The sequence below is a fragment of the Papilio polytes genome, unplaced genomic scaffold, assembly GCF_000836215.1.
Source record: "Papilio polytes unplaced genomic scaffold, Ppol_1.0 DF823691.1, whole genome shotgun sequence".
Lineage (NCBI taxonomy): Eukaryota > Metazoa > Arthropoda > Insecta > Lepidoptera > Papilionidae > Papilio > Papilio polytes.
Genome location: NW_013525513.1, coordinates 120,331 through 146,378, shown reverse-complemented (window position 1 = coordinate 146,378; position 26,048 = coordinate 120,331). Strand labels below are relative to the sequence as shown.

Genomic DNA, 26,048 nt, shown 5'->3' with positions numbered 1-26,048 from the left:
TGTCCAATTGCTATCAAAATAATTTTAAGTAATTGTACTGTAGTTTTGTGGCAATACCGATATTCTATCTACGTAATTATTTTATTGCTATTGCCGAATTACAAGATGTTTTTTGTAAGTTGTTTAACGACATTTGTCAAACTTTTCCGTCAGTCTTTCCATCTACATATAATAATAAATATAAATATTTAATGTATAACGAACACCGGATAAGCAAAGAATAGGTATAGAGCTTTTCTGTGCTTAAAAATTAAAATTGTTTTAACGGATTTTTCATACTGAATCAACCATTTAAACAAAAAATCTTAAATGATTGTTTGAATTTCACAATCAGTTATTAGTAAATTTTACTTGGTTTAACTTTATAAGATAATTTGAATATTAAAAAAGTATAAGTGTGTTGTGTCTAAGTAAAATAAAAAATACTACCGCAGAATTATTAAGCTAAAAATAACGTAGACGTACCATACACGAACTTTCATAGTTGATTGCTTTAATTTCCAGCCGTAGCGTTTTGGCGGCACGTGCATGGCCCACGTGATGCGCAGACGCACATGGCCGCCGGGGGAACGACCTTGCCGCGCCACAGACTATACACGCAGACTACATACACGCACAGATTATACACGGACAAACTACATACGCGCACAGACTATATACATTCACAGACTACATACACGCACAGACATCACATTACACACACTAAAAGCAAAACCTGTACATTTATTGTACAGCCCTTCACTACACGAATGCATAAACGATTAGGTCTATTGTTTGTCTGCTTTGTGTATATTATATTTGACCACATCCGAAACGAAAACAATTGTATTGTTTTACAAAAAGATTTATGATATTACAAGAGAAACAAGGGATTTTAAATAACCTTTACTCAACTACCTTACGCCCGCGACTCCGTCCGCCTGAAATAAAAAAAAAATACAAAATTGAGTAGCCTGTGTGTTCTTCCAGACTATCCTCTACGTCTATGCCAAATTACATTGAAATCCATTAAGCCGTTTAGGCTACAAACTCTAACAAACATCCATCCATCTAAACTTTAGCATTCATAATATTAGGATGAAGTATGATGTAATTTGAAAAGTTCCAAAAAATAGACGCGTAATCTATACTATTATAATAAAGAGTAAACACACATTTCTTTGTTGCCTAAGATGTCAGCAATTACATTACATTTTTGAATAATTCTTTTTTTAATAAAAGTCCTACACTTACGTCATGCTTTAGGCTATATATTTTCACGCCATTAAACTTAGGGGGTAAATATTTTGGACAAAAACCCTAATGTGGGATAAAGACCATAAGTTGCTGCCAACATCAAGAAAGAAATATTGCTAAAGTTTCTCATGTCATGTCATTTTGACATTTGCTATTGATAATTTGACAAATGTAGAGAATAAAATAAAATTTTCAAAATTTATTGCGGATGAAGCCCCACGGGAATAGCTAGTAAATATTATAAAACAACTTCAACTGCTAAATACTTTTCTGAGCTGTTTATAAGAAAAATATTTTTTTTTATTTTCACAGATTCCAAATCAGATTCCAAATTTATCCAGAAATACGGGTATGTGAACTGACAAAATTAGTATAAGAAATCTACAATTTCCTTAAATAAGAACTGTTGTTTCGGCGGTGAAAACCAACGCTAACATTTGATCATATTGTCTACTGAACACTATTGTAACTACTAAACTAAAATACTATTGTAGTGGTCTGTTTACATTTAACTTTCTAAATTAATAATTGCTTTGTATAACGGATGTTATTTTATCATTAAATGCCAGTAGTAAATGTATCAGTGGTAGTGCCCGCTTTAACATCTTCGCACGAATGGGCCGGCTCGCCCGGTGTAATACCACGACCACACAGAAAACATGCGTGAAGTGGAAGCAATTCCGCGTTTCGTCTGATGAGTGTGGTGCCGGAGGCCTAACTTTAGTCCCTTTTCCTTTCCACCCTTTTCTTAAGGGGAAAGGATGGGAGGGAAAAGTGGATTTGACGGTGGGGGAGACGCATAGGAAGGGGAAATGTCCTCTTTATGTGCGTCTCCTCCTCCGTCAATTAGGGTAGGCAACGCATCTGCAATTGCGGATGTCTATGGGCAGCGGTCGCTTTCCATTTCGGTGGATTTAGGTGGCCGTTTGCTCGTTTGTCACCTCGTATTACAAAAAAAAAAAAATCTTGTCTATACAATCTATACTATTATAATAAAGCGTAAACACACACTTCTTTGTTGCCTAAGATGTCAGCAATTACAGCATATTTTTGAATAATTCCTTTTTTAATAAAAAGCCCTATACTTACGTCACGCTTTAGGCTATATATATATTTTCACGCTATTAAAATTAGGAGGTAAATATTTTGGATAAAACATTAGGGAATGTGGGAAAGAATTTTTACACTTTAATTTATTGTTTTTAATTGTATTTAAATTTGTTTCATTATTATTGTTTAACGTTTTATTGTAAATATTTGTTTTTTAAATTTAGTATTTTAAATTTTTAACTGTAATGTAAGTTTTAATCACACACTAGTCAGTTTAATTGTAAATTTAGTTTTTAATTTAATTTATTGATTTTAAACTAGGCTAGAATAAAAGATACAAACTGTGATATAGAAATAAGATACCTGTAAATTTAGATTTAGACCAATTGTAAACTTTTTTGAAAATAAAAACACCCGCATCCCTGGTCCCTGAGAAATATATATCAGGGGAGCGACGAGAGCGGCAAAAGCCGCCAAAAAAAAAAATGTGGGAAAGAGACCATAAGTTGCTGCCAACATCAAAAAAGCAAGATTGCAAGGTTTGTCATGTCATTTTGACATTTGCTAATAATAATTTAACAAATGTAAACAATAAAATAAAATGTTCATAATTTTATGCGGAACAAGCCGCACGAGAACAGCTAGTAATTTTATGTATTTGGTTATGTGCAGCATTGTTGATGACATCACAGTTTATTTCGGTATAGCACGTGTCATCAAAACGTGATGCGTGTGCGCATACAGACATATTTCAATGAAGCTCTCAATTACTTTTTTTTTTGCCCGCCATCGACGGACAGGATGTATGATATCCGTTTCGACTAAAGTGAACTTAATACAAGACCACATACTGTTAGAAGCTCTAAATCACGTTTTCTTTTGTCCGACGGACAGAAGGTATACCATTCTATTTGAATTGTTCCAAACAAGAATAAAACTATAAACACTCCATAGTGGCCCAAACCGCTAAGGGTGTGCCATAGACAATAAACTGAATTGACAGGAGGTATGATTTCCATATCTACTATGAACTTAATAGTGAGAATTACAGTCTATTCAATATGTTATGTTATTAGGTGTTCGAGTCGTATTCTTCCTCAGTGACGATGGACAAGAATCAGTCAAGATATCAGACCATACTAATATTACAAAGAGGAAAGATTTGTATTTTTGTATATATTGAAATGACTCAAAAACTACTAGGCCCATTTAATTTTACAATATTTTTACTGTTTATAAATTTGGCTGACGAAGTTACGAGCAATAGCATGTATATTATAAAGAGGAGAGATTCGTAGTTTTGTATGTATTGAAATAATCCAAAACAACTGGTCTGATTTTAAAATTTCTTTCGCCATTAAAAAGCTACGTTATCAGTGAGTACCATGCCATTTTTGGTAATCTATACTATCTATAACAATATTTTAAAAGAGGAAAAATGTGTCTTTGTTGATTTGTATGTATTGAAGTGACTCAAAAACTACTAAACCGATTTTAAAAATTCTTTCACCGTTAGAAAGGTAATTTATCTGTGAGTAACATAGGAAATACGACGAAGTCGCGAACAACAGCTAGTTATTTAATAACTTATTACCTGATTCTTATAAGGGCAAAATCTGGTAACTAAACATTTAAAAAAACTGTTATAGGTAACAGTAATACAATATCAAAAATAAATATAATGCAGAAAATTCCCGAAACGTAGATGTTTTTTCCATATGTTATAATGTGCACCTGCTAAAAATTTTTCCTTAAACATATGATTTAAATAAATTGTTACGAATTACGTAAATCAACGTTTTAATTCGCATACCCAACAACATTGACAGCAATATATTATCGAGGACAAGACAGCAGAGCTTAATTTATTACGGTTTAAAAAACAATTACGGAGATTGCACACCATAATCATATCGTCTACTAAAAATAAAATCTATTTTTGAGTACAAACTTAAGAGTAAAATAATTAGAACAATATGTGAATCTCCTTTTTTCAGGAATAATTTAAGAACGACATCTGTTGCCCAAAGGTGACATGAGGTTGGATTCTGAACAACCTACTGATTTTACCGCCATCTAGATTCGATAGTTCACAATATTACATTCGCTTGATAAGTTGGACATTTTGTTTAAGCTTTATGTCGATAGGTGGCGCTTCAAAATCTCAAGAACATGGAAAAGGCTGTTATTTATTAAATATTTATCAATATAAAGGAAATGTAAAATTGTGAAATCAAATGCAAATTAAATATAATAAATTTAGTACCACTTCCTAATATGGTATTAGGTCATTATTCTTACAGTGACTTTGTCGCAGTATCAAAAAGTTTTAAAGTGCATAATTTACATTTTCATTACATTATTCCAAAATTATATTTTAAAGATTGTAAATTCAAAATAGTATTTATCTCTATTTGTTTTTCTCTATTTTCTGTTAAAATGTAATTATTTATGTGTTTGTTAGCGTTTCACTCGCAAATTTGACCCCAAACATAACCTTATTTTATAATGTGAATTCAGAAAATATATAAATCCTACATAATTGACGGTTTTGTTGATTTTTGATGTAAATTATCATAAAGGAATAAACAAATAAAGATAACAATCTAATGTTACATGCAACAATATTTATAGAGTGTCAAGATCGCTAAAAACAATCTAATTTAGTAACCAATTAGGCAAAAAATCGCAGTTATTTTCATAAATCAGTATTCACTTGTTATAAATTAGGTAAATGGCATTTAAAATAACGTTTCTCCACAAATAATAACCTAAAAGTGAATACCGTAAGACTAAAAAGTTCCCAACTTCTCACGCACATTCGCATACATCCGCGCCCAGCGCCAACCACCGAAGCAGATACAACCCTCTGAAGTATAAAACCCCTGCATATTCAGGAAGTCTCGATTTCATAGTCAAAATTATAGTCTACTAGCATTCGCTCGCGACTCCGCACACGCAGAAATAAAAAAATAAATAAAAGTAAGTAGCCTAAGTGTCCTTGCAGACTATCCTCTTCTTCTATGCCAAATTTCATTGAGATCCGTTCAGCAGCTTAGGCTTCAAACTCTAACAAACATCCATCCATCTTCGCATTTATAATATTGATAATATTATTCACTCTTTGGTTTATCAAATGAAGGATATCAATTTGTTCAGTACCGGCGTCAGGATAACGCGCGGACGACCTGGGCTCTGGAAAGAAAGGGGCACAATAAGTCTGTAAACTACACAATCTCACGTAAGACTGTTAAACTTAATAAAAAAGGGGGCGGCGTAAAAATATCGCCAAAGGCTTTGTTAATGGTATGTATTTCGGCAACTGCAAGCCAATTATTCAAGCATTATACTCGTAGATATAATAAAGTCGTACGTCGTCAATTTTTTTTTGCAAAATATTAACGGTTTGTATTAAAATTAAGCTGTAATTCGATAATACGGAAGTTCTGCCGCAATTACACTTTAAGGCACCTTAATTATAACTTAAAAGACCTTTAAAGTAGACGTTTTTTGTCAAGGTACTTTTTAAAGCAATGATTTTATTACTTATATCAGAAATGTTACAATTTTACTCGGATCTGAATACATTACGAATGTTACGATATCGAATAGGCTTTCAAACTTTCTCGAAGGATACAGCAATGACATAAAAAAACTTGTTTGATATTAGAATTTATTAATCAACGTGACGGTTGAACACATTAATTTAAATGTATTTTATTAATATAAAGTATATGTTTAGATGTATGGATGTATGAATGGTTGTTTTATTATAAAGAGGAAAGATTTTTATTTTTATATGTATTGAAATAACTCAAAAACTACTGGGCCAATTTCAATAATTCGTTCATCATTAGAAAGGTTATTTTATCTGTGAGTAACACAAGCAATATTTTTTTAATTTTAGGCGGAAGAAGTCGCGGGCAACAGCTATTTGATAATAGTTTTGTGCAAATCATGTTTCAGGGTGTAAAAATGCATTTGTAGTCAGGGACGTCATTAGGATAGGATAGAGTCATTGTGGTAAGGCGTCGATGCAACCACCCAGGGCGTTGTACAGAAATGGGCATCACGGGTCTACAAATTACATTCTCACATAAGTCTGTTAACCCCATTCAAAGCTAGTAAAAATGGAATTGCGGTACTAATATCGCTCAGGGCGCTAGAATCGCTAACACCGGTACTGTATTTATAGTAACTAAATGAAGCCAGCCAGATGGACAAAGGTTATCATTTCTTGGACGACAAAAGATCATTATACGATAGCAAATTATATCTAAACTAGCTGTTCCCATGCGACTTCATCCGCATGAAATTATAAAAATTTCATTTTACTGGTCACATTTGTCAAATTATCAATTGAATGTCAAAATGATCTGACATGATGTCAAACCATGGCAACCTTGCTTCCTTGATGTTGGCAACAACTTATGGTCTCTTTTCCACATTCTCTCTTCCAATTTATAGGCTAAAGCGTGACGTAAGTGTAGGGTTTTTTATTTAAAATAGAGTTATTCGAAAAAGTGCTGTGATTTCTGACATCTTAGGCAACAAAGAAGTGTGTGTTTACGCTTTATTATATTAGTATAGATATAGATGGATCACATATTAACTGAGTCGAAATACATAAAGGAAGCTATTATGCGATTGTAAATGAACATTTACGAACAATGTTATAATTGTTATTAATAAATTACGCCATTGAACTGAGATGACTTCAGGTCTATATCTCGTTTCGGTCCATAATGTAAATAGTACGACACCATGCAAGGCGGCCATTACGATATTTATTTTAGGATAATCCATCCATCTTCTTATCGTACTAATATTTTAAATGCAAAAGTTTACATGGATGGATGTTTGTTAGAGTTTGTAGCCAAAACAACTGAATTTTGTTTTGGCTACAAACTCAAAAACTGAAATTTGGTATAGATGTAGATTATAGTCTGGAAGAATGCATAGGCTCACTTTGTTGTTTTTTTTTTAATTTCACGCGGACGGAGTCGCGGGTGAAAGCTAGTAATAGTGATAGATGGATGTTCTGTTAGAAAGTTTCTTCAGAAAGGCTTAATCAATCTAGATATAATATGGTATAGATATTAGAACATAGGTAGTCTGGCAGAACACAGGCATAATTAGTTTTTAATTATGCCTATATGTTCTGCCTTAAAAAGCCTGAGCTTTTGACTGCGACTTTAAGTCGACTTCACTATAGTTATGTCACATAGTGAAGTGAAATGCTTTACTTGACATAGAATTCTCGCTCAAGGCGTCGCTAACCCTGCCTAAAATTGAACGTAATAGGTATGGCGAATAGATTGTCAACGTGTAAAGCATTGGTTTAAAAGTTAATGTGAAATTAAATACGATGAAATTAACCCAAAAACTAGTTCAATATTCAAAGTAAAGACAGCCTACAAAACGTGAAATTGCTGAATCACGATATAAGTACATAAAAGCGTTATATTTCACGACTAAGCAGATATGTAAAATTAATGTCACCGTCAGATTGTAAACATTGTTGGTTTCTAATCTAACTGTAAACTTGTGAAGTGTCAATTACTCTAAAAATCATTGTGATTTAACGTTTCATGTCAATCATAAACATACATTTTAATGCGATGCAAGCAAAAAAACAGAATTCATTATTTGGTTATTTATTTACAATCAACGGAGAATTGACATGTCAAGGCTTTTTGCCAGTATCGATAATTCCTGTGGTTAAGTTACTATTTGCTTTAACCTTACAATATAACTAGGAATAGTCGATAATTTCATATGATATAGGACAACAGGTATTTCGAATTATAAATAGATTTGTTGATATATTTGACAGGAAGAAAGAACTATAGTATCATCATCATCATCATCATCATCATCATCATCATCATCACCAGCTCACTATACTTCCCCACCGAGGGGCTCGGAGCCTACCCTAATAAGGGGTGACTAGGCCATAGTCAACCACGCTGGCCAATTGCGGGTTGGTTGACATATAGTATATTTGGTAAAATTCTAAATTGACCAAATTTACAATGTGACGGCGACATAAAATAAAACAGCCTATTTTGTACCTTCACGGTACAAAGTTATACGTCAAGTGCATTACCGCGTGGTAGTGGCCGGGTATCAGTCTCATCGGATGTGTTAGCCGTCCGCGCGTTCTGTGTTCCAAATCGTTACAGGATTATTTGCTCCATTTTATATGTAATGGAACATTGGAAGTGGAACATTTGAACTAGTGTTTGGTGTACATTTGTAAGTTGTAATTATAAAATGTTTAATATAATTGAAAAATAATAATAATTTAAGTATAGAAAATAATTTTACTATGACTGTATTTGTTCTTTTTATATGTATTTATCGATTAATCCTTTTATTATAATTAAGTTCTAAAGGAGCTTTTTGATGTCTAAAGTTTAAAGCTTATTTGATATACGTTGAGATGTTATTTTTTCGTATAGAAGAAATAAATTGAACGCTTCTAAGTTAGATAACACAGAAATTGAGTTAGTAAAAATTGTTTTTTAATTAAATGTATTTTCAAACATTGAAACTAAGACAAAACTGTTCTGTAAATTGTTTTTTTTTTTAATATTCTAGTCGTATAATTTATGAAAATATAAAAGTTCAAAAATCTGTAATAAGCTAAATTGAAATGTATTTTACAATTAACAATAATAGATTTGTATGCATTATTTTAAATAATATTGCTTAAAGTTGTTTTAACAGTATTATTGTAAAACAAACATATTATAGTTAACAATAAAATAGGCTTTTAAGAGCTTCTACGGCAAAAAATAATTTTAAAAAGAACTATATTAAACAGATAACAAGTATCCGGCGGTATCAACTATGCAACGATTTTTCACGTTTCAAATTTCCTTCAACAAAACAAACAAACTTACCTTACAAAAGGCATCCTTATTTCGACTGGATCGTAATTTAACAAAATTAAAATAATATACACACTTAAAAAACAAAACTTCTTTTTCGGATCACTAAAAAGATGATTGTTTTCTATTCATGCAATCGTTGCGTAGGCCTAATGCGTTGTGCATGGACTATGTTTTAATCTATGTTATCCAGGGGTATTGAAAACCGGTTACGGTCTTCGATTTTCAAAAACGTTTTTAGTTTTTTTGATGCTCATTTGCATTTTACTTTTAAACTTGAACATGTAAGCTGATATAAACGGAGCTTCGCTATGGGTGCGAGTTTAGTTTTTTTTTTTTTGAGATTAGAACTATAAGGGTAACAAAAGTCTAATAATTCCAAAACCTTCAAAATTTTTTGTCTAAATTATTAAAACGTATTGGAGGTTATTAACGCTAAATGAATATGTAACTCACGTTTTATAAGATCTGTTTTACAAATTAATTTCACTTTATTTCACAATTTTTTAAAAAGGAAAATGAAACTCAAAATGGCCGCCATATACAGAATTTTGTGACCCTCTTTTGAATCAATTTGCGTTTTCAATCTAATCGAAAAATGCTAAATATTAAACTAATTCAACTCGTTGTGTTTGTTGAAATGCGATAAACGCAAAAACTAGAATAAAAATCTTTATCAAGTTTAACGAAACTTTGCATGATCTTTGACACATAAGATTATTTGTATTATTACGACTTTTGACATTGTTATGACTATGACTTTAGTATTGAAAGCGGGTTCAGATGGTTATAGTGCTCCAAAATTATAAGTAGCAAGGCAATACGACAAGGAACTGGCACTTTTTTATTTGTTAGGAAGGTGCAAGTAAATCATTGTAATTTTGTTCTACTGATGTCCACCGGGTCATATAGCTTAGTCTAACTTAAGCTATAACCTACGTAATAACTAATTTCCTTATCGTGACTTGATTCGCTAGAATTGTTGTATATTAAATGAAATATAAACGTCTTATAACGTTGATGTGTTTTTGTATTGTTTATAGCGAGCGTCTGCGTAATGCAAGAGATTTCCTGTTTACGAATGACGTAGTACCCGCATGCGAGAACCTTTTATTAGTCGTCAGAGCCCGCATGCGTTCGGTGATAGTCTTTACTTCTTACCGCACATTATACGCCTTAATTAGTCCCCGCACGACCCTTGCACCGGCTGATTTTTTAAAGGTCTTTAGCCGAAATGCGGGGAATTACCGCATGCTGTATAACGACCGAGTTGTAAACTATTGACATTGCTTTTGCTCGCGACTTTGTCCGCGTGCGTAAATATGTGTTATGTAATAATATTCCAAAGGCAAAAGTTTTTTTAAAGCAGTCTACAAATATTTCAGAATAGCTGTTCTCGGGACTTCGTCCGCGTGAAAGTAAAAAATAAACTAAATGTGTGGCCTATATTACTCACTTATAACGTAGCTTTTAATTGGTAAAATTGGCTCATTAGGTTTTGAATTATTTTTATAACAAAAATACAAATCTCCTCTTTATAACATTAGTATAGATTATTCGTTACTTAAAAAATACAATTAGGGAGTATTTGTATTGTATTCTCTAGTTATAAGTACCTAATTTAAATATTTACTTGAACTGTTTTTATTTAAAAATGCGAAAAGTACTAAAATGAGAGATTTTACCTTAACTTAGATTCCTGTGAACTTGATATAATGTTAATCTATGTTAACTAGAGATTGTTTACTCCTATTATTTCAATGAAAAACTTTTTTTACAGAGTTATAAACAATGAGATCGATTTAATTTTTCTGATTGATCTGATTTACAAAAGGAAAATGAACTGAATTTATGTAGTATAGTAATTATATTCTAAACATTGTACGGTTTCCGATCCACTTAGGAATCCGTATAGCGACCGTATGCGATCCTTTATCCGTACACATTACTAATTCTGTAATTTACATTACAACTTCGCTAATGTAACAGTGGTAGTACCCGCTTTAACATCTTCGCACGAATGGGCCGGCTCGCCCGGTGTAATACCACGACCACACAGAAAACAGGCGTGAAGTAAAAGGAATTCTGCGTTTCGTCCGATGAGTGTGGTGCCGGAGGCCTAATTTTAGTTCCTTTCCCTTTCCACTCTTTTTCTGGAGAGGAAAGGATGGGAAGGAAAAGCAGATTTGACGATAAGTGGGCATATCCTCTTTATATGGGTCTAGTCCTCCGTCCATTGAGGGTAGGCAATGCTCCTGCAATTGCAGATGTCTATGGGCAGCGGTCACTTCGCTATTTCGGCGGATTCAGGTGGCCGCTCGTTCGTTTGCTGCCTTATAATATAAAAAAATGCGCCATCTGCCATCAACTCCTCTTCCCATCCTCTCCTAATAGGAAAAGGGTGAGAATGGATATGGAATAAATATTGACACGCATGCTCCTTAGGTGAAACTAGGAACTGCTTCTACTTCACGCCTGTCTGTATAGATGAAATGGGTCTAGGCTAATAACAGTGATGACGGTTATGATCATCCCCTCCCCTTTCCCAATGGAATACAATTAATTTAACGGAATATTATAACTTTTACCATAATCATAACTGAGTCCTCCCAATGATTGACAATGATGATGAAAATGTAAATAATAACCAATAAAAGTTACATAAATCATTTGCTAATTTTACTTATCATTTAAACACTCATAAAATTAAAGCATATTAAAAATCTGAATTCTAACTAAAAAAATCATTAGCATTCATTCTCTGCATTAATACAACCGTCTAGAAACTCTAATAAATTTGATAAAAAAAGTGTTTTAACAGTTGTAATCATAAAATGATTTTTTATGTAAAAATACGACTAAATTAATACCGTTTAAAATGTTTTGAAATAAACAATATTGCCTATAATAAATTGATTAAAGACTGAACATAACATAGTGGCTATGGTTTCCGCAGCTGGTTTCGGCGCGTATTTTGATGGAATGAATCCAGCCTACCCATATACGGGCACAACGAAAACTTAAGTAACTGCGAAATACAATTTTGTAGGACAGTGCGTGTACGTATGTAACTCGACTTCTATTAATCACATAGTAATGAGATTGAGAGTCCTATGCTTATGTCTTTTACTTTCCATTACTAGGTTTGCTCGCGACTCCGACCGGGCGGAATTAAAAAAAAGTAATTAGTAGCCTGTTCTTCCAGACTATATTCTACATCTATGCTTTTTATCGAGATCCGCTCAGCCGTTTAGACTTTAAACTTTAATAAATATCCATCCACCTAAACTTTCGCATTTATAATATTAGTTAGATTATACTTTTTGTTCCGACGTCTGTAGTAGTCACTGTTGTATCATAATTGTCGGTTCTCTCATTTAAGAGACAAGGTAATGATCTCAAATATTTGAAGTACCACTCCAAACTTCCATTCCGTGACATTGAAAATTATGTAACATTCGACTAAAGACAATTGCTTCATTCAACTCAAATAAATTACTAGCCTATTAAGGTCATCTTTATGGAATACCAATCTATAGACAGAGCCGATATTATTTCTTATTAAGATATTTAAAACTGGAAACGTGACAAAACAAGTTTTTTTTGCAAAATATTGATAATAAAAAGCTCTTTTCTATTTCCTTAAAATGTTATCTGATGATCTTTATATAAATAAAAGTAAAATAAATTTGAAAGTGACAAATATTATTTGATAATTATTTTTTAATGGTTCGTGTCTTTTATTTTATTTTTAACAAACTTCCCAAAAGGAGGTTATAGACATAACTAAAGTCTATATACTTATATACAAATCTACATAACTATATAAACATATCCAATAAAATTGCTTTTGTAATAAAAAATCGTCGATCGATCGAGCATCGACCTGTGCGACCGCTAGTTTATTTAAATAAATATGTGTATATTTAATTAAAAGTATGGACCTAATAAATTTGTTGTCTTATCATAATATATAAATTTCATTTTGCAATATGCAGAACAAAATTATTTAGATACAGACACATTGATATTTTTACTTATCAATACATAAATACATAATTCTAGACAAAATATGTTCTAAACTTTTTTGAACATTAATCAAAATATTTCAATTTGATTTATATTTAAATAAAAATAAGTATTTAATTTTAAATTATACTTGATATCCGGGTAAGATTCTTGTTTTCTACTCCAGGCGGTGCCGCACCTTACCAGCTAGGTTAGACAGATAAAATAAAACAGCCTAATGCAATTGATAGAGGTTTAACTTATACATTTACGTTATAACTTAATCATGTTCGCGTAGAATTAAAAAAAAACAAAAGTGAGTAGCCTATGTGTCCATCCAGACTGTTATGTACATTTATGCCAAATTTCATCGAAATGCGTTCAGCCGTTAAGGCTACAAAATCTAACATACATCCACCCATCCATCTTAACTTTTAAATATTAGTATGAAGTATGATTAGATGTTACCAGCAACTTAATCGGGTGAAAATTGAAAATAGAATAGTAGACTATGTTCCAATATTTGTGCTAAATTTCACCCAGGTTCATTTAACCGCATTGAAGTTTACTGCTTACAATCCTTCATTCAGTCTTTGTAATTTCGCGTTTATAATATATGTAAGATTTTTAAGTCTTTGGGCACTGGAATCTTAAGTTTTATAATTGATTTTGACTGGAGGTACGGGTAGTGTGCCGTACAAAACGGGTTGGGGTCCCGCGGCAGATGCACTCGTTATTGTTCCAAACGCATAACCAAAATCAAAGCGACCCCGTTTTCTAAAACATGATATATCCGTTGTGTCTTTCGCGATGTCGGACAAGCAACCACTTCCGATGAACTTTGAACTCACACTTTCAGTAACTCATCGACTCGCTGGCTGCCGACCGTACTGGAGCGGGATTGGAAACTACCCACTAGTGTGTGAGAATAAAAAGTCCGATTACCCGCAATAACTCGGGCCGCGAAATTAAAATATATGTTCGCCTCCGAATGAGGCGAACCTGTACGATCCGTACCCAGTAGGTAGTTAAATATAAATAATAAAAAATAGTATAGTACTTTATCTGCAAAAATAAGTTTATAAATTAAGTTAAAAAGCAGGTGTGTGAATAAATATTTGTATGATAAAAACATTAATTAATAAACTAAGTAATGAATATTCACAATGAAATTAAAGCTTTGATAAGTATATTTTTAAGATATCTCTAGAGGAAGGAGATTAATAGGAAAGTACAAAATTGATTTTCAAATTTGTGATACACTTATCTAGTCTCAAGAAAATGTTGCTTGGAAATGTTTTTATTTAAATAATGTGTGTGCTTAAAGATAAAAATAAAGACTGTTCGGTATAGATGATACAGCTTCGCCACATTCGGTGGCGAACATATAGTTAGTTTAAATTTCGCAGCCCAGGTTATGACAGATAACCGGGCGCATTTTTACTCTCCCACACTAGTGGGTAGTTTGCAATCCCTCTTCAGTACGATCGTGCGCGGGTACTGCAGATAGATGTGTGGAAGAAGGTGTAAGTCGATTACGGAAGTGTCAAAGGTCATCGGAAGTTTTAGCTTGTCCGACATCACTAAAAACAAAACGAGCGTGTCATTTTCTTTAGCGAACGGAGTCGCTATGCATTTCGGTTTGGAGTTTGGAACATTAACGTTGGATACTGTTGTATCTGCAGGTAGCATCGCTAGCGCCTATAGAGTTGACAGACCCCAGACTTGACTAGATTGGCACCGACCGACAATTCGATTACAAATACAAACATTGCGCAATCCCTCGCAGTAGGTGACTGTTGTGATTGTTCTAGAAAAATAATTGTTAATTTTTTTTACATCATAAGATGGCAAACGAGCAAGCGGCCACCTGAATCCGCCAAAATGGCGAAGCGACCGCTGCCCATAGACATCCGCCATTGCAGATGTGTTGCCAACCCTTATCCGACGGAGGAGGAGACGCACATAAAGAGGATATTTCCCCTTCCTATGCATCTCCTCCACCGTCAAATCCACTTCCCTTTCCCATCCTCTCCTTATGAAAATAGGGTGGTAAAGAGAAAGGGACTTAAATTAGGCCTCCGGCACTACACTTATCAGACGAAACACGGAATTGATTCCATTTCACGCCTGTCTTCTGTGTGGTCGTGGTATTACACCGGGCGTGTCGGCCTATTCGTGCTAAGATGTTAAATCAGGCACTATCACTGATAATTTTTTGTTTATAATTTAACTACGAACCTCACATTGTAATAGAAGAAGGCAACTTGATCTCAATGTGTGTAATATTGCGCAACATTTTTGTTAACTATTATTATTCGATCCTTAACTAGTCGCGTATTATGTTCCTAGTAATATTCCTAATGTTAGGGTTCATGACCGATTGAGACTAGATTGCCTAGATTAAGTGCGACAACGAGCACTATAATTACTTATATGAATTATTAATTTGCATAATATAATAGAATGCGTTACATTAGGTTAGAAGTTTTGAAATACGTGTACGAAAATATTTAAGATCCAGGGCTGTCAAATAGAATTTTATAAAAAAAAAAACAAGTGAATCACTTAATACTTTCGATTGCTACAATACTAAGGAATTTATTATTTATATTTCGTGTCTGAAAAAATACCAATATACTCTAGGAAAATTCAAAAGGAATTAATAAAAATAAGTTGATTTTGAAAATCATTAAGGTAATCACGACTTCTGACGTCTCCCAACCCTATAATGGTAGACAAAAAACAAGGACGAATCAAATGAGATGGAACAACAAAACTAGTTTCTCTCTTACAGTCTCTCGTTTTTTTGAACGTCCAGTTAGTTTTTTTAAGTTGATTCTATCGTATATTTTATACCTTTTGTTTTAGTGGCCCAACCACAAAATTATCAATTTAGTGTCTGGAAGTGTCACCTTTTTTTAAGTATTTTCATAAAAACCAATCTCCTCACAAATTTTAATATGTCACATTCATATCTTATTGAAATAACAATATTATTATAATTATAACAGCTTTAAGATACTAATATTAATAAGCTGTGTAATAAATGCAAATAAGAATCGGGAGTAATAATACTTTTTAAGATAACGTTACTTGAGAAGGATTCCTAATAAAATTGCAAGATTTGCTTACTAAAGAATCTTACAATACATGCTATTCCTCGACCTTCATCAGGTGCTTAGCGCAGCACATAAATAATGACTGCTCATTTAATTTTAATTGCTGCTTATTAATTATCTTACACATAACAAGTAAGCGTTTTATAGTCATTTTAAAATAACATTAACTCTTGTATGTTATAGGGCCAAATTGAGAACCCTTAGGCATTCCCTATTAGAACTGGTTCACTTTACCTTCCATACAGTAAGATTAAACTTTAAGTTATTTGCATAATTATAAACTAATGAACTGATAAACTGTAACACATTACACATTCTTACATTGAATTTTTATAAGCCGTGTCGTTGTGGTCATGAATGTCGAAGGCCTCACTAAAATCGATTGAATTTTAAATCATTAATTTGATTTCATTCCTATAACTAACGTTTTTATTAGTATTTGCAAATGCTATTCGAAAAATACATTTTTAAACAACGAAAAGCAGAAGCTGTCATAACATTTTGTAGGTAAATCGGAAATAATATGATTTTTTACAATTTTTGAGATAAAACTGAAATAAAAGGCACTGAAAACGATGTTATAAGGTTATGTGAAAATAAAGATACCATTTCGGATTTCACCTAAAATTATTTGGAATAAGAATCAAATGTTTATTAAATTTTATTCCGTTTATACAGTTTGCGTATGCGTGATTATTAGATTTTATACAACAGCCGTATGTATGGTACACATCGCAATTTAATTACGAAGGAAGAATTTGAAATATCGTGGACACTCGCATGTCTGACACGTATTTAGAAACCTTATGATGTCTGACAATCGTCAGCAGACGGGTTAAGAGTATAACCAGTGTATTAAGATCATGAACATAACAGCTAGCCCTGCCCTACTCTATTTGAAAGAGCCTTGAATGTACTTTTCATAAATTAGTCAAAAAATTTACATTAAAAAAACACAGAACAGGAGAAGAAAGATGATGGGGCATCGGATACAATACGACGACGTTATAACCACCACAATAGAAGGGTAAAGAAGTAGAGGAAAATCAAGAATAAGTATACATGTAATAGATAAAGACAGTGGATGTCGTGGCGTATTGATAAGTCAAGAAGATGGTACAAGTGGGAGGACTGGAAATTGCTGCGGCAAGTAGGAACGTAGTTCTTATTTACAAGAAAACGAAATGTTTTAGACAGATTATAACTAAATATTGTAAAGAGTTAGTTATGTAATCACACAGACATTATGAACTTATAGAATTTTTTCAACGAATTATTCAAAGTTTGAAATTAGCAATTTGCGATATTATATATTTATTATTTATACGGCCATAAATTAATTTTGAGTTATTTGTTTAGTGATAATGTCATAAACGCGTGCGTAAATAATAACAATTGAAAGTTATTACTGAATCGTCAGACAAACTGATATCGTCGCAAACAAGAAATGTAAACTTCGTAAGTACTGTTTACATTGAAAAGATAACAGACTTACAACTGTGAGTTTAATTCAATTATAAAATAAATCAATAAACAAATAGGAACGTACTTTGGGAATTACGGAATGATGTAACTGCAATTCTGTTATTGTTACTTATCTTTATTGTCATGATAGTATTTAGTTGTTTTATGTATAGTATGTATTTTTTTTATAATATAAGGTGGCAAACGAGCAAGCGGCCACTTGAATCCACCAAAATGGAAAGCGACCGCTGCCCATAAACATCCACAGCTGCAGATGCGTTGCCTACCCTTAATTGACGGAGGAGGAGACGCACATAAAGGACATTTTTTCTTTTTTATCCTTTCCTCAAGGAAAGGTGGAAAGGGAAAATTACTAAAATTAAAAAAAAAAATACAAAGTTAGTAGCCTATATGTTCTCCCAGACTATCTAGACATCTATACTAAATTTCATCGAAATGCCTTCAGCTGTTTAGGCACCAAACTCTAACAAACATCCATCCATCTATCTAAACTTTCGCATTCATAATTATTAGTATGATTCTCTTTTGTCGATATTATCGATTATTTAGTCCATTAGCCTAGTTCTCTAACCTATAATAAGAGCAGTTTCATAAGTGACTTTTACAACAATGTAATCGGTCTTTCAACTTGTGAATGTCATTTTGTTATCTGTACTAATATTATAAAGAGGAAACATTTGTATTTTTGGTTTTTTGTATATATTGATACAACTGAAAAGCTACTGGGCCGATTTCAAAAATTCTTTCACCGTTAGAAAGGCAATTTATCTATAAGCAACATAGGCTGTTATTTTTTTTTTTATTTCACGCAGATGAAGTTGCTAGTAACAGCTACATACAATTAGTACATACAGTTAGCAGATGGTAAACAACTAATTTTAAAAAATCTATTTGATTCAAATCATCATAATTATATTTCCTATCCAAAAATATGACTACTAAAGAATCTGTTTTATTTTACTAAAAATAACTTCGTCGAAGTAAAGATAAATCTAGTACATTGTTGGTAGATTTTTAAAAACTCATTTATACTAATATAATAAAGCGTAAACACACAATACTTAGTGGCGTAGGACGTCAGCAACCACATATATTTTTTATAAAATTTTCATTATTAAAAACCCCTACACTTACGACACGCTTTAGGTGCTCGCTTTTCACGCTGTTAAACTTAGGGCGTAAATAAATTGGAAAAAACCTACATGGGGGTAAAGGGCCTATAAACTACAAGCTGCCAACATTAAGGTAACGGTAATTTGGACATTTGCAATTGCGAATTTGACAAATGTAAACAATAAAATAAAGTTTTTTATAATTTCATGCGGATGAAGCCGCACGGGAACCACTACTCACTCATAACCTCAAAACTTGTTTTCAAAAGTATAAATAAGTAAAAAAAAATAAACACAAGCACGTTGTTTCTCGCAAGTTTTTTGGGAAACTAGTCATCGGTCATTTTAATTTGATAGTATCAACATTTTTGATTTTTTCGAATAAAGACTTTCATAATATTATTTTATATTGTGTAACAGTATGGTGTATTACGTAATATTGCGTGACGTATGTGTGTAGAATTCCATTTGTTATTCAAAATAATTTATAAACAGATAAAGATAAAAGAAATAACCGTGGGCTTCCACAGACACATCTGTAAAAAGGACATATCTTTCTAAATATGATCTCATGCTTCTAATTCATTCGGATAATCTGAGATAGCTCTACTTTTTATACTAGACTTGCTTTCTCCCGCGACTCCATCCGCGTGGAATAAAAAAAAACAAAAGCAAGTAGCATATGTGTTGGTCCAGATTATACTCTACACCTACGATGAATTTCACCCAGATTCATTTAGCCGTTTAGGTTACGAACTCTAACAAACATCCATCCATCCATCTAAACTTTCGCATTTATAATATTCGTAAGATTATTGTCTGTGGAAATCCACAGTAATACTATGCTACCTACGCTTATTCTATTTGATAAAAGAATATATAAATCAAGACCCCCATCAGTCATTCAGTAAGCGAAGTTTTTTCATTAATATGCAGTTAGATTTGTCGGAATATTAAAAAAAATAGAATTTTTAGAAGCCCTTTTGTCACTGATATTAATCGCCTTTTACATAATAAATTTAACTTGAAGTTTAGCGCATAACTTAAGATAGCAAAGTACGCTAATAACGGATCACTCCACGATGGATGTCATCACCATTACTTAACATAACAGTTATCATTAATACGACGCCAAGTTACATCTTTGAGGATCACAAATCATACTTCATACTTTAATAATATAAATGCGAAAGATAAGATGAATTGGTGGATGGATGGACGGATTGACGGATGGATGTTTGTTAGTGTTTGTAGTCTTAACGGCTGAACGGATCTGGATTAATCTTGCCACAGATATAGAACACATAGGCTACTTACTTTTGTTTTTTTAATTCCGCACGGACGTAGTCGCGGGCAAAAGCTAGTTATTTATAAAACTTTTTGATAATAACAAGGTAGATTATATCTTCGATAATTATTAGATAATTTTCTCAATGTACATATTGATATTTTAATCTCATTTATTTGCCTCGTGTTTTAATTACTCGAATATTTTCTCACATAAATTAATATATGTATCTTGTTTAAAAAAAAAACATCCTAATCTTAAATTGTTTTATTTTGCATATGCCAATTTAAAAAGGAAATGCCTTGATAAGTTCGGAATATTAGAATATCTCAAATTAAACAAATTATTTGTAACGATTTTTATTTTTTAACATTTATCATAGTTACTATTACTAATATAACCAAAAATAGTTATAATTACGTATATCATATTTGTATTACAAACTAGCTTTCGCCCGCGACTCTGTCCGCGTGGAATTAAAAAAAAAGTAAGTAGGCAATGTGTTTTTCCAGACTATGTTCTACATCTATTCCGAATTTCATCAAGATGCTGTAAGCCGTTTAGGCTGAAACTCTAACAAACATCCATCCATCCAAATTTTCGCATTTATAATATTAGTAAGAAGTAAGATTAATAGAAGGTTACTTTAATTTTTTTTAAAGCTTATATAGGCTATATAAAAGCTTAACCAGGAAAGAAAACTTGTCAAAAGAGCGTCTCTATCACTAATATCATTACGTCATGATGCAAGTAAAATACATGAATACTTAAAGAAATTATTTTTACATTTATGCGATATGGTGATGTTTATACTGGTCAGATAATACTCGTATATGCTATACACGAAACTTTTGCAACAAATTATACAGTTCAAAGAACTTCAATACAAGTTTCACTGCTTTGTACAGAAAATCCTGCTTCCCGTATTGACAAATTTTATTTTGTTTTTAATTTCTATCGCCATTAAAATACCCAAAGTTACGACGGACCTTTATCAGATATTAAAAGATTTCGATCTTTATACGTTGTTTGGTAAATCAAAGGGTTTATGAAAGGTTATTTTCCAATCTCAATGTTGCTATAAAATTGTTATAAAATAACAATCAAATTTTAAGATATGATGTTACAGCAAAATTAAGATTGCTTCTTAAAATATGAGCCAATGAAAAAAAGCATTTAAGATATTTTTTAATTGTAAATAAAGTCAAGGAATACTGTGACAATTATGAATATTTAACCGTAAAATTCCATTCCTGAGAGTGCTTGCTTAAAACATATTGAAAAAAGGAAATATGACTTTTTAATATACTTTCAAGTTCTTTTACATTATAAACCCTGAATTAACAATAAATACTTTCAAACTACTTATTCCTGACAGAGATTTTAAAAGTTAAAAAAATTACCTTATTAATTGCTTTAAACTATGCTGTAAATGTTGGCTACTATAGGACTAACAGCCGTATCCACTAATGTGCGTATCAAAATGTATCAACTATAAATTTTTATGTTAGTGTTTATCACAAATAAACCATTATCACAAGGACCTATGTTAAACATAAAAATCAACAGCTACGAACACTATTACGTTGCTACTGCCAACCATTTAAAGTAAACATAAATTATAACTTATTTTTGATACTCAAACATGATTAAAATATAGATAACTAAGATTTTACACTAAATCTACCGATTTTGCGGTCAAGGGTTCGAATCCCGCCATCCGACTATTCGTCAACCATATTCTAGCACAAGCCTAGAGCTTAGTTGGAATGATTAGAAGAAATGTTAGTTAATTAACGAAACTTTACTCATATTTTTATTTAAAAAAAAAAACAGATTGTGATTACTTTCCTTTTCTTTTAAAAAAAATAAAGTGGAATTGAGTACCTCCTTCTATTGGGAAGTCCGCCAAAAAGACAGGTTAACCAATGGAACGCCATAGAACATTCTCGAAGTTTAGGACGTTTGACAAAACCTGTAACTTTGATCGAAAGCATTGAAACCGTAGTGAAATCATAGTTAGATAGACATAGGTTGGCTTCCTATTGTAAATAAATAAATAAAAAAGTTGCGAAAAAAACGACAGTTTTTTCCCATATTATGTGAACAATTTTGTTAAAAAAGACATTGAGTTTTATAATGTGTGATGATATTTTGTTAGGTTTTTTTGTGCTTAAAAAAGGCAACGGAACGAGCCGCAAAGAATGCAAATGCTGTCGTCAATTAATAATTTATTAATTCTAGAAAAAACGCTAATAAAATGATTAAAATCGATGAGTTTTATAAACGTTAAAAAAGTTGTAAGTGTTTTTATTATTTTTTTTTCATCGGTTGTAAAATTGGTAGCGTTCAAAGACTTCTTAGTTCTCTTTACAGATTTATGTATTCACATCTGTGATGCTTATCTAAATATTTATAATTCCCACGAAAATCTCTTGATATTTATCAGTATTTATTCTAACCTGTTTAAAAAAAATGTTTATATTTAGGCGATTGATTAATTAAATAGTATAACGGCCTATAGATTACACGTGTCTACATTTTACTTAATATTATAAATGCGAAAGTTTAGATGAATGGATGTTTGTTAGAGTTTGTCGCCTAAACTCTTGAACGGATCTCAATGAAATTTAGCATTGATATAGAGGATAGTCTGAAAGAACACATAGGCTAATTATTTTTTTTGTTATTCCACGCGGACGGAGTAGCGGGCTAAAGCTAGTATTTTATATTTAAAATATATTTTATTACGCTATTGTTACTTCCTCTATATGTGGTAATTACGGTTTATAAAGCCAAATTACCTAATCTACATATTATTAACTAATTCTTTATTATTTTTTCTATGCAAAATCAAAATAATTTATCGACCTAACTTGGGTTTATAAAACGGTTTTGAGGGTTTTAGGAACAAAAAGGTCTATGTTAAAGTAAGATTAAGACAAGTTCTTTTGTTGTAGATCCCCAATGGAGAAATAAAGTAGGGTTGCTCATGTATCTCAAGGGGTTGCTATATTAACTCGAACATCGGTCATCAATCGGTACCCTTTTCAAGTAATATTGATCCTTCAAAGATTTAAAGATTTACTTAAAGTTTTTACAAAAAAATGTTGTAACAAAATTGTGGTCGAGCGACTGCTTCTAACTACTACATTAAATTTACGCAACTTTATTAGCTTTCTCATATTAATCTTTTATCTAACAAGTTTTGCCATAGGCAATAAATATGCCTAATTTATTACTTATAGTCTGAAACCAGCATTGACACGAGCCTGAAATTTAAGGCACACAAAGGCTGTTTCTTACGTCAATAGTGGCCTTTTAAAACTAACCGTTGCTGGATTATACAAGATTATCTGGTTCTTAGTTGGACAACTCATTAGGTATATCTTGCTAATTATACTCATATTTTAAATGGGAAAGTTTAGATGGATGATTGGGTGATTCTTAGAGTTTTCGATGAAATTTGGTATAGATGTAGAGGTTAGTTTGGAAGAACATATATGCTACTTATTTTTGTTTTTTTTTTTTTTAATTACACGTGGACGGAGTTCCGAGCGGAAGCTAGTTGTTTATAAATCTATGGACAATGGAAATATTAACATAGTAAAAAAGTGTCTATAAATTCGTTAGTAAGACTCTCGTCACACTCAGGCTGTGAACAGTCGAATTGTGCAATGTAAACTGACGATCATAAGCAAAAATAAGAACTTTTAAAAATTCGCCTACACTTGTTTTAACCTTCATTTAAAACTGAACGTTTCTGGCGGGTTTTAATTTTTTTTAAATTCTCAAGTAACACGCAGACGTGATTTTTTCTCTAATATCTATAATTTTTTTCTAACCGCAAATGGTATAATTCGTCACTGGTCATTAAAAGGTGATTGTAATTCCGTTAATTTAAACTATAGTATTAAAAATCGGGTTTACGATTTCGTAACTTTAAAATGTACGTTGCAATGTATTCAATAAATGTTCATTTAATACTTCCTTTTATTGCTGATGACAAAACTTTGTATGGACGTTTTGGTCAGCGATTTTAAACAATAGTATTACTTTACGTGGCACAAAATAATATTTTAACACGCACTAATGCTAATTGTGTATCAAATTGTATGGCGAAATTATTTTTTTTATTTTTAATGCGGTTACTCGGTAATTTAAACCAATAGCTAGTAAAATTTGAAAGTGATTTTTTGTGTTGAAATATACTTCTAAAATGCTCCCAAACTTAGGCCAAATAAGAGATTGAGAATAACAGTACAAAAATTGGATGAATTCGCGCACAAACAACCCCAAAACTACAAAATATAATACAAAAAAAACCTTTTTTCGTACCTTAATAAGATTAGATATTTATTACGAGATGCATTTAGTTTTTTATTCAATCGACTCGCATTAATAAAACGTCGCTTTGTCTTATGTTATCGCATCCGATTTAAATGAGAATATTCAAATTAAAATTTAAAATAATCCAGTCTCAATTCATCAAGGTTGGATGCCTTTAAAATAATTTATACAAATCCGAAAAGCTTGCACGCGCTTCTAATAAATTGAACAGACTTGATCACTACAAATCAAAAGGTAATTAACATGGAATCAAATTTATTAACGTTAAATAATTATAACGATGCTTCTAGAATCCTGTCTATAACGGACATAGAAAAAAAATGTTTAAACGTTACAAAATAAAATTAAAACGTAGGATAAAAGTTGTAAGGAATCAATAAAAGCTTTAATTTATTATTTGTTTACAAAAAAAGCATAAAAATTGTCAATAGTTTTTGGGTGTCATCAAAAATAATTTTCATTTGAGGTTGTATAAATTAATTTGATTTTAAATATCGTTTTAAAAGCGGTTATACTCTATGGTAACATATATGCATACAAATCTATGTAAATTGGTATACAGTTCTGTTGTAATAGCAGATAACTAATATAGATTAACCAAAAATATAAAAAAACCCGACATGATGGCGCTACAATCGACTTCTTTAAAACATCTTTGCAATATGTGCAGAAAATTAGTTCCATTTTTATCCGCCGCATGGTCAGGGTTTTAATATTACTGGTCAAGCTATAATAGTTTCACGTTAAACAATTAAGTAATGTTTGTTGATTATTGGACACTTCAGAATTCATTCACGACTTTGGTAACAGAAATGGTACGTTCTATTGGATAGAGCAAAGCATAGAAAAATATAAACAATATTTGTAATTGTTAAAACAATTTAGTGTATAAAACGTGTTGATTATATTTGTAATAACAGTGATAAAGTTATTAAATAACAATTAATGAAGACAATAAAAGTGACAAATAAGGAGTTCAATTTGAAAACAAGATTATAACAACTGTTATATATTATTTGTGCAAGTTGCGACATAGTGTTCCTGTGAAGAAACAATTTATTTGTGTAAAATGACTATACAAATGAATGACGAAGTAAAGAAAATCAGTCGATGGAGAGTTGTATCATCTCAGGTATGTGTTTTAACGGTTTTATATAACTAGCTTTCACCCGCAACTCCGTCCGCGTGTAATTAAAAACAAAACATATGTGAATGACCTATGTATTCTTCTAGACTGTACTCTGTGTAAATTTTATTGACATCCCTTCAGCAGTTTAGGCTACAAACTCTAACAAACATCCATCCATCCATCTAAACTTTCGCATTCACAATATTTGTAAGATCTAAGATTGAAACTAGATTTTTAGAAGTTTCTGGTATTTTGGGTACACAAAAATATTTCCATAAATAAACGATTAATTTTTGAATAAATTACTATGGAATAAAATTAAAAAAGTTATTAATAGAAAATTGTATATATTAAATGCACTCAGAGTTCAGC

The 26,048-nt window shown here is 31.8% G+C and overlaps 1 protein-coding gene across 2 annotated transcripts in view; it reads left to right on the top strand.

The window, feature by feature from the left end:
* The first annotated feature begins 8,401 nt into the window (after positions 1-8,401).
* Positions 8,402-26,048, top strand: part of LOC106104100 (facilitated trehalose transporter Tret1-like) — a 28,292-nt gene continuing 10,645 nt past the window's right edge. Inside the window, exons 1-2 of one of the 2 annotated variants that reach the window (XM_013284045.1) lie at positions 8,402-8,544; positions 25,468-25,679. In XM_013284045.1, the coding sequence (XP_013139499.1) occupies positions 25,617-25,679 (63 nt within the window). In that variant the 5' untranslated portion in view covers positions 8,402-8,544; positions 25,468-25,616. Of the gene's footprint in view, positions 8,545-25,454; positions 25,680-26,048 lie in introns of those variants that run through there. The other variant, XM_013284046.1, reaches the window with a different exon arrangement.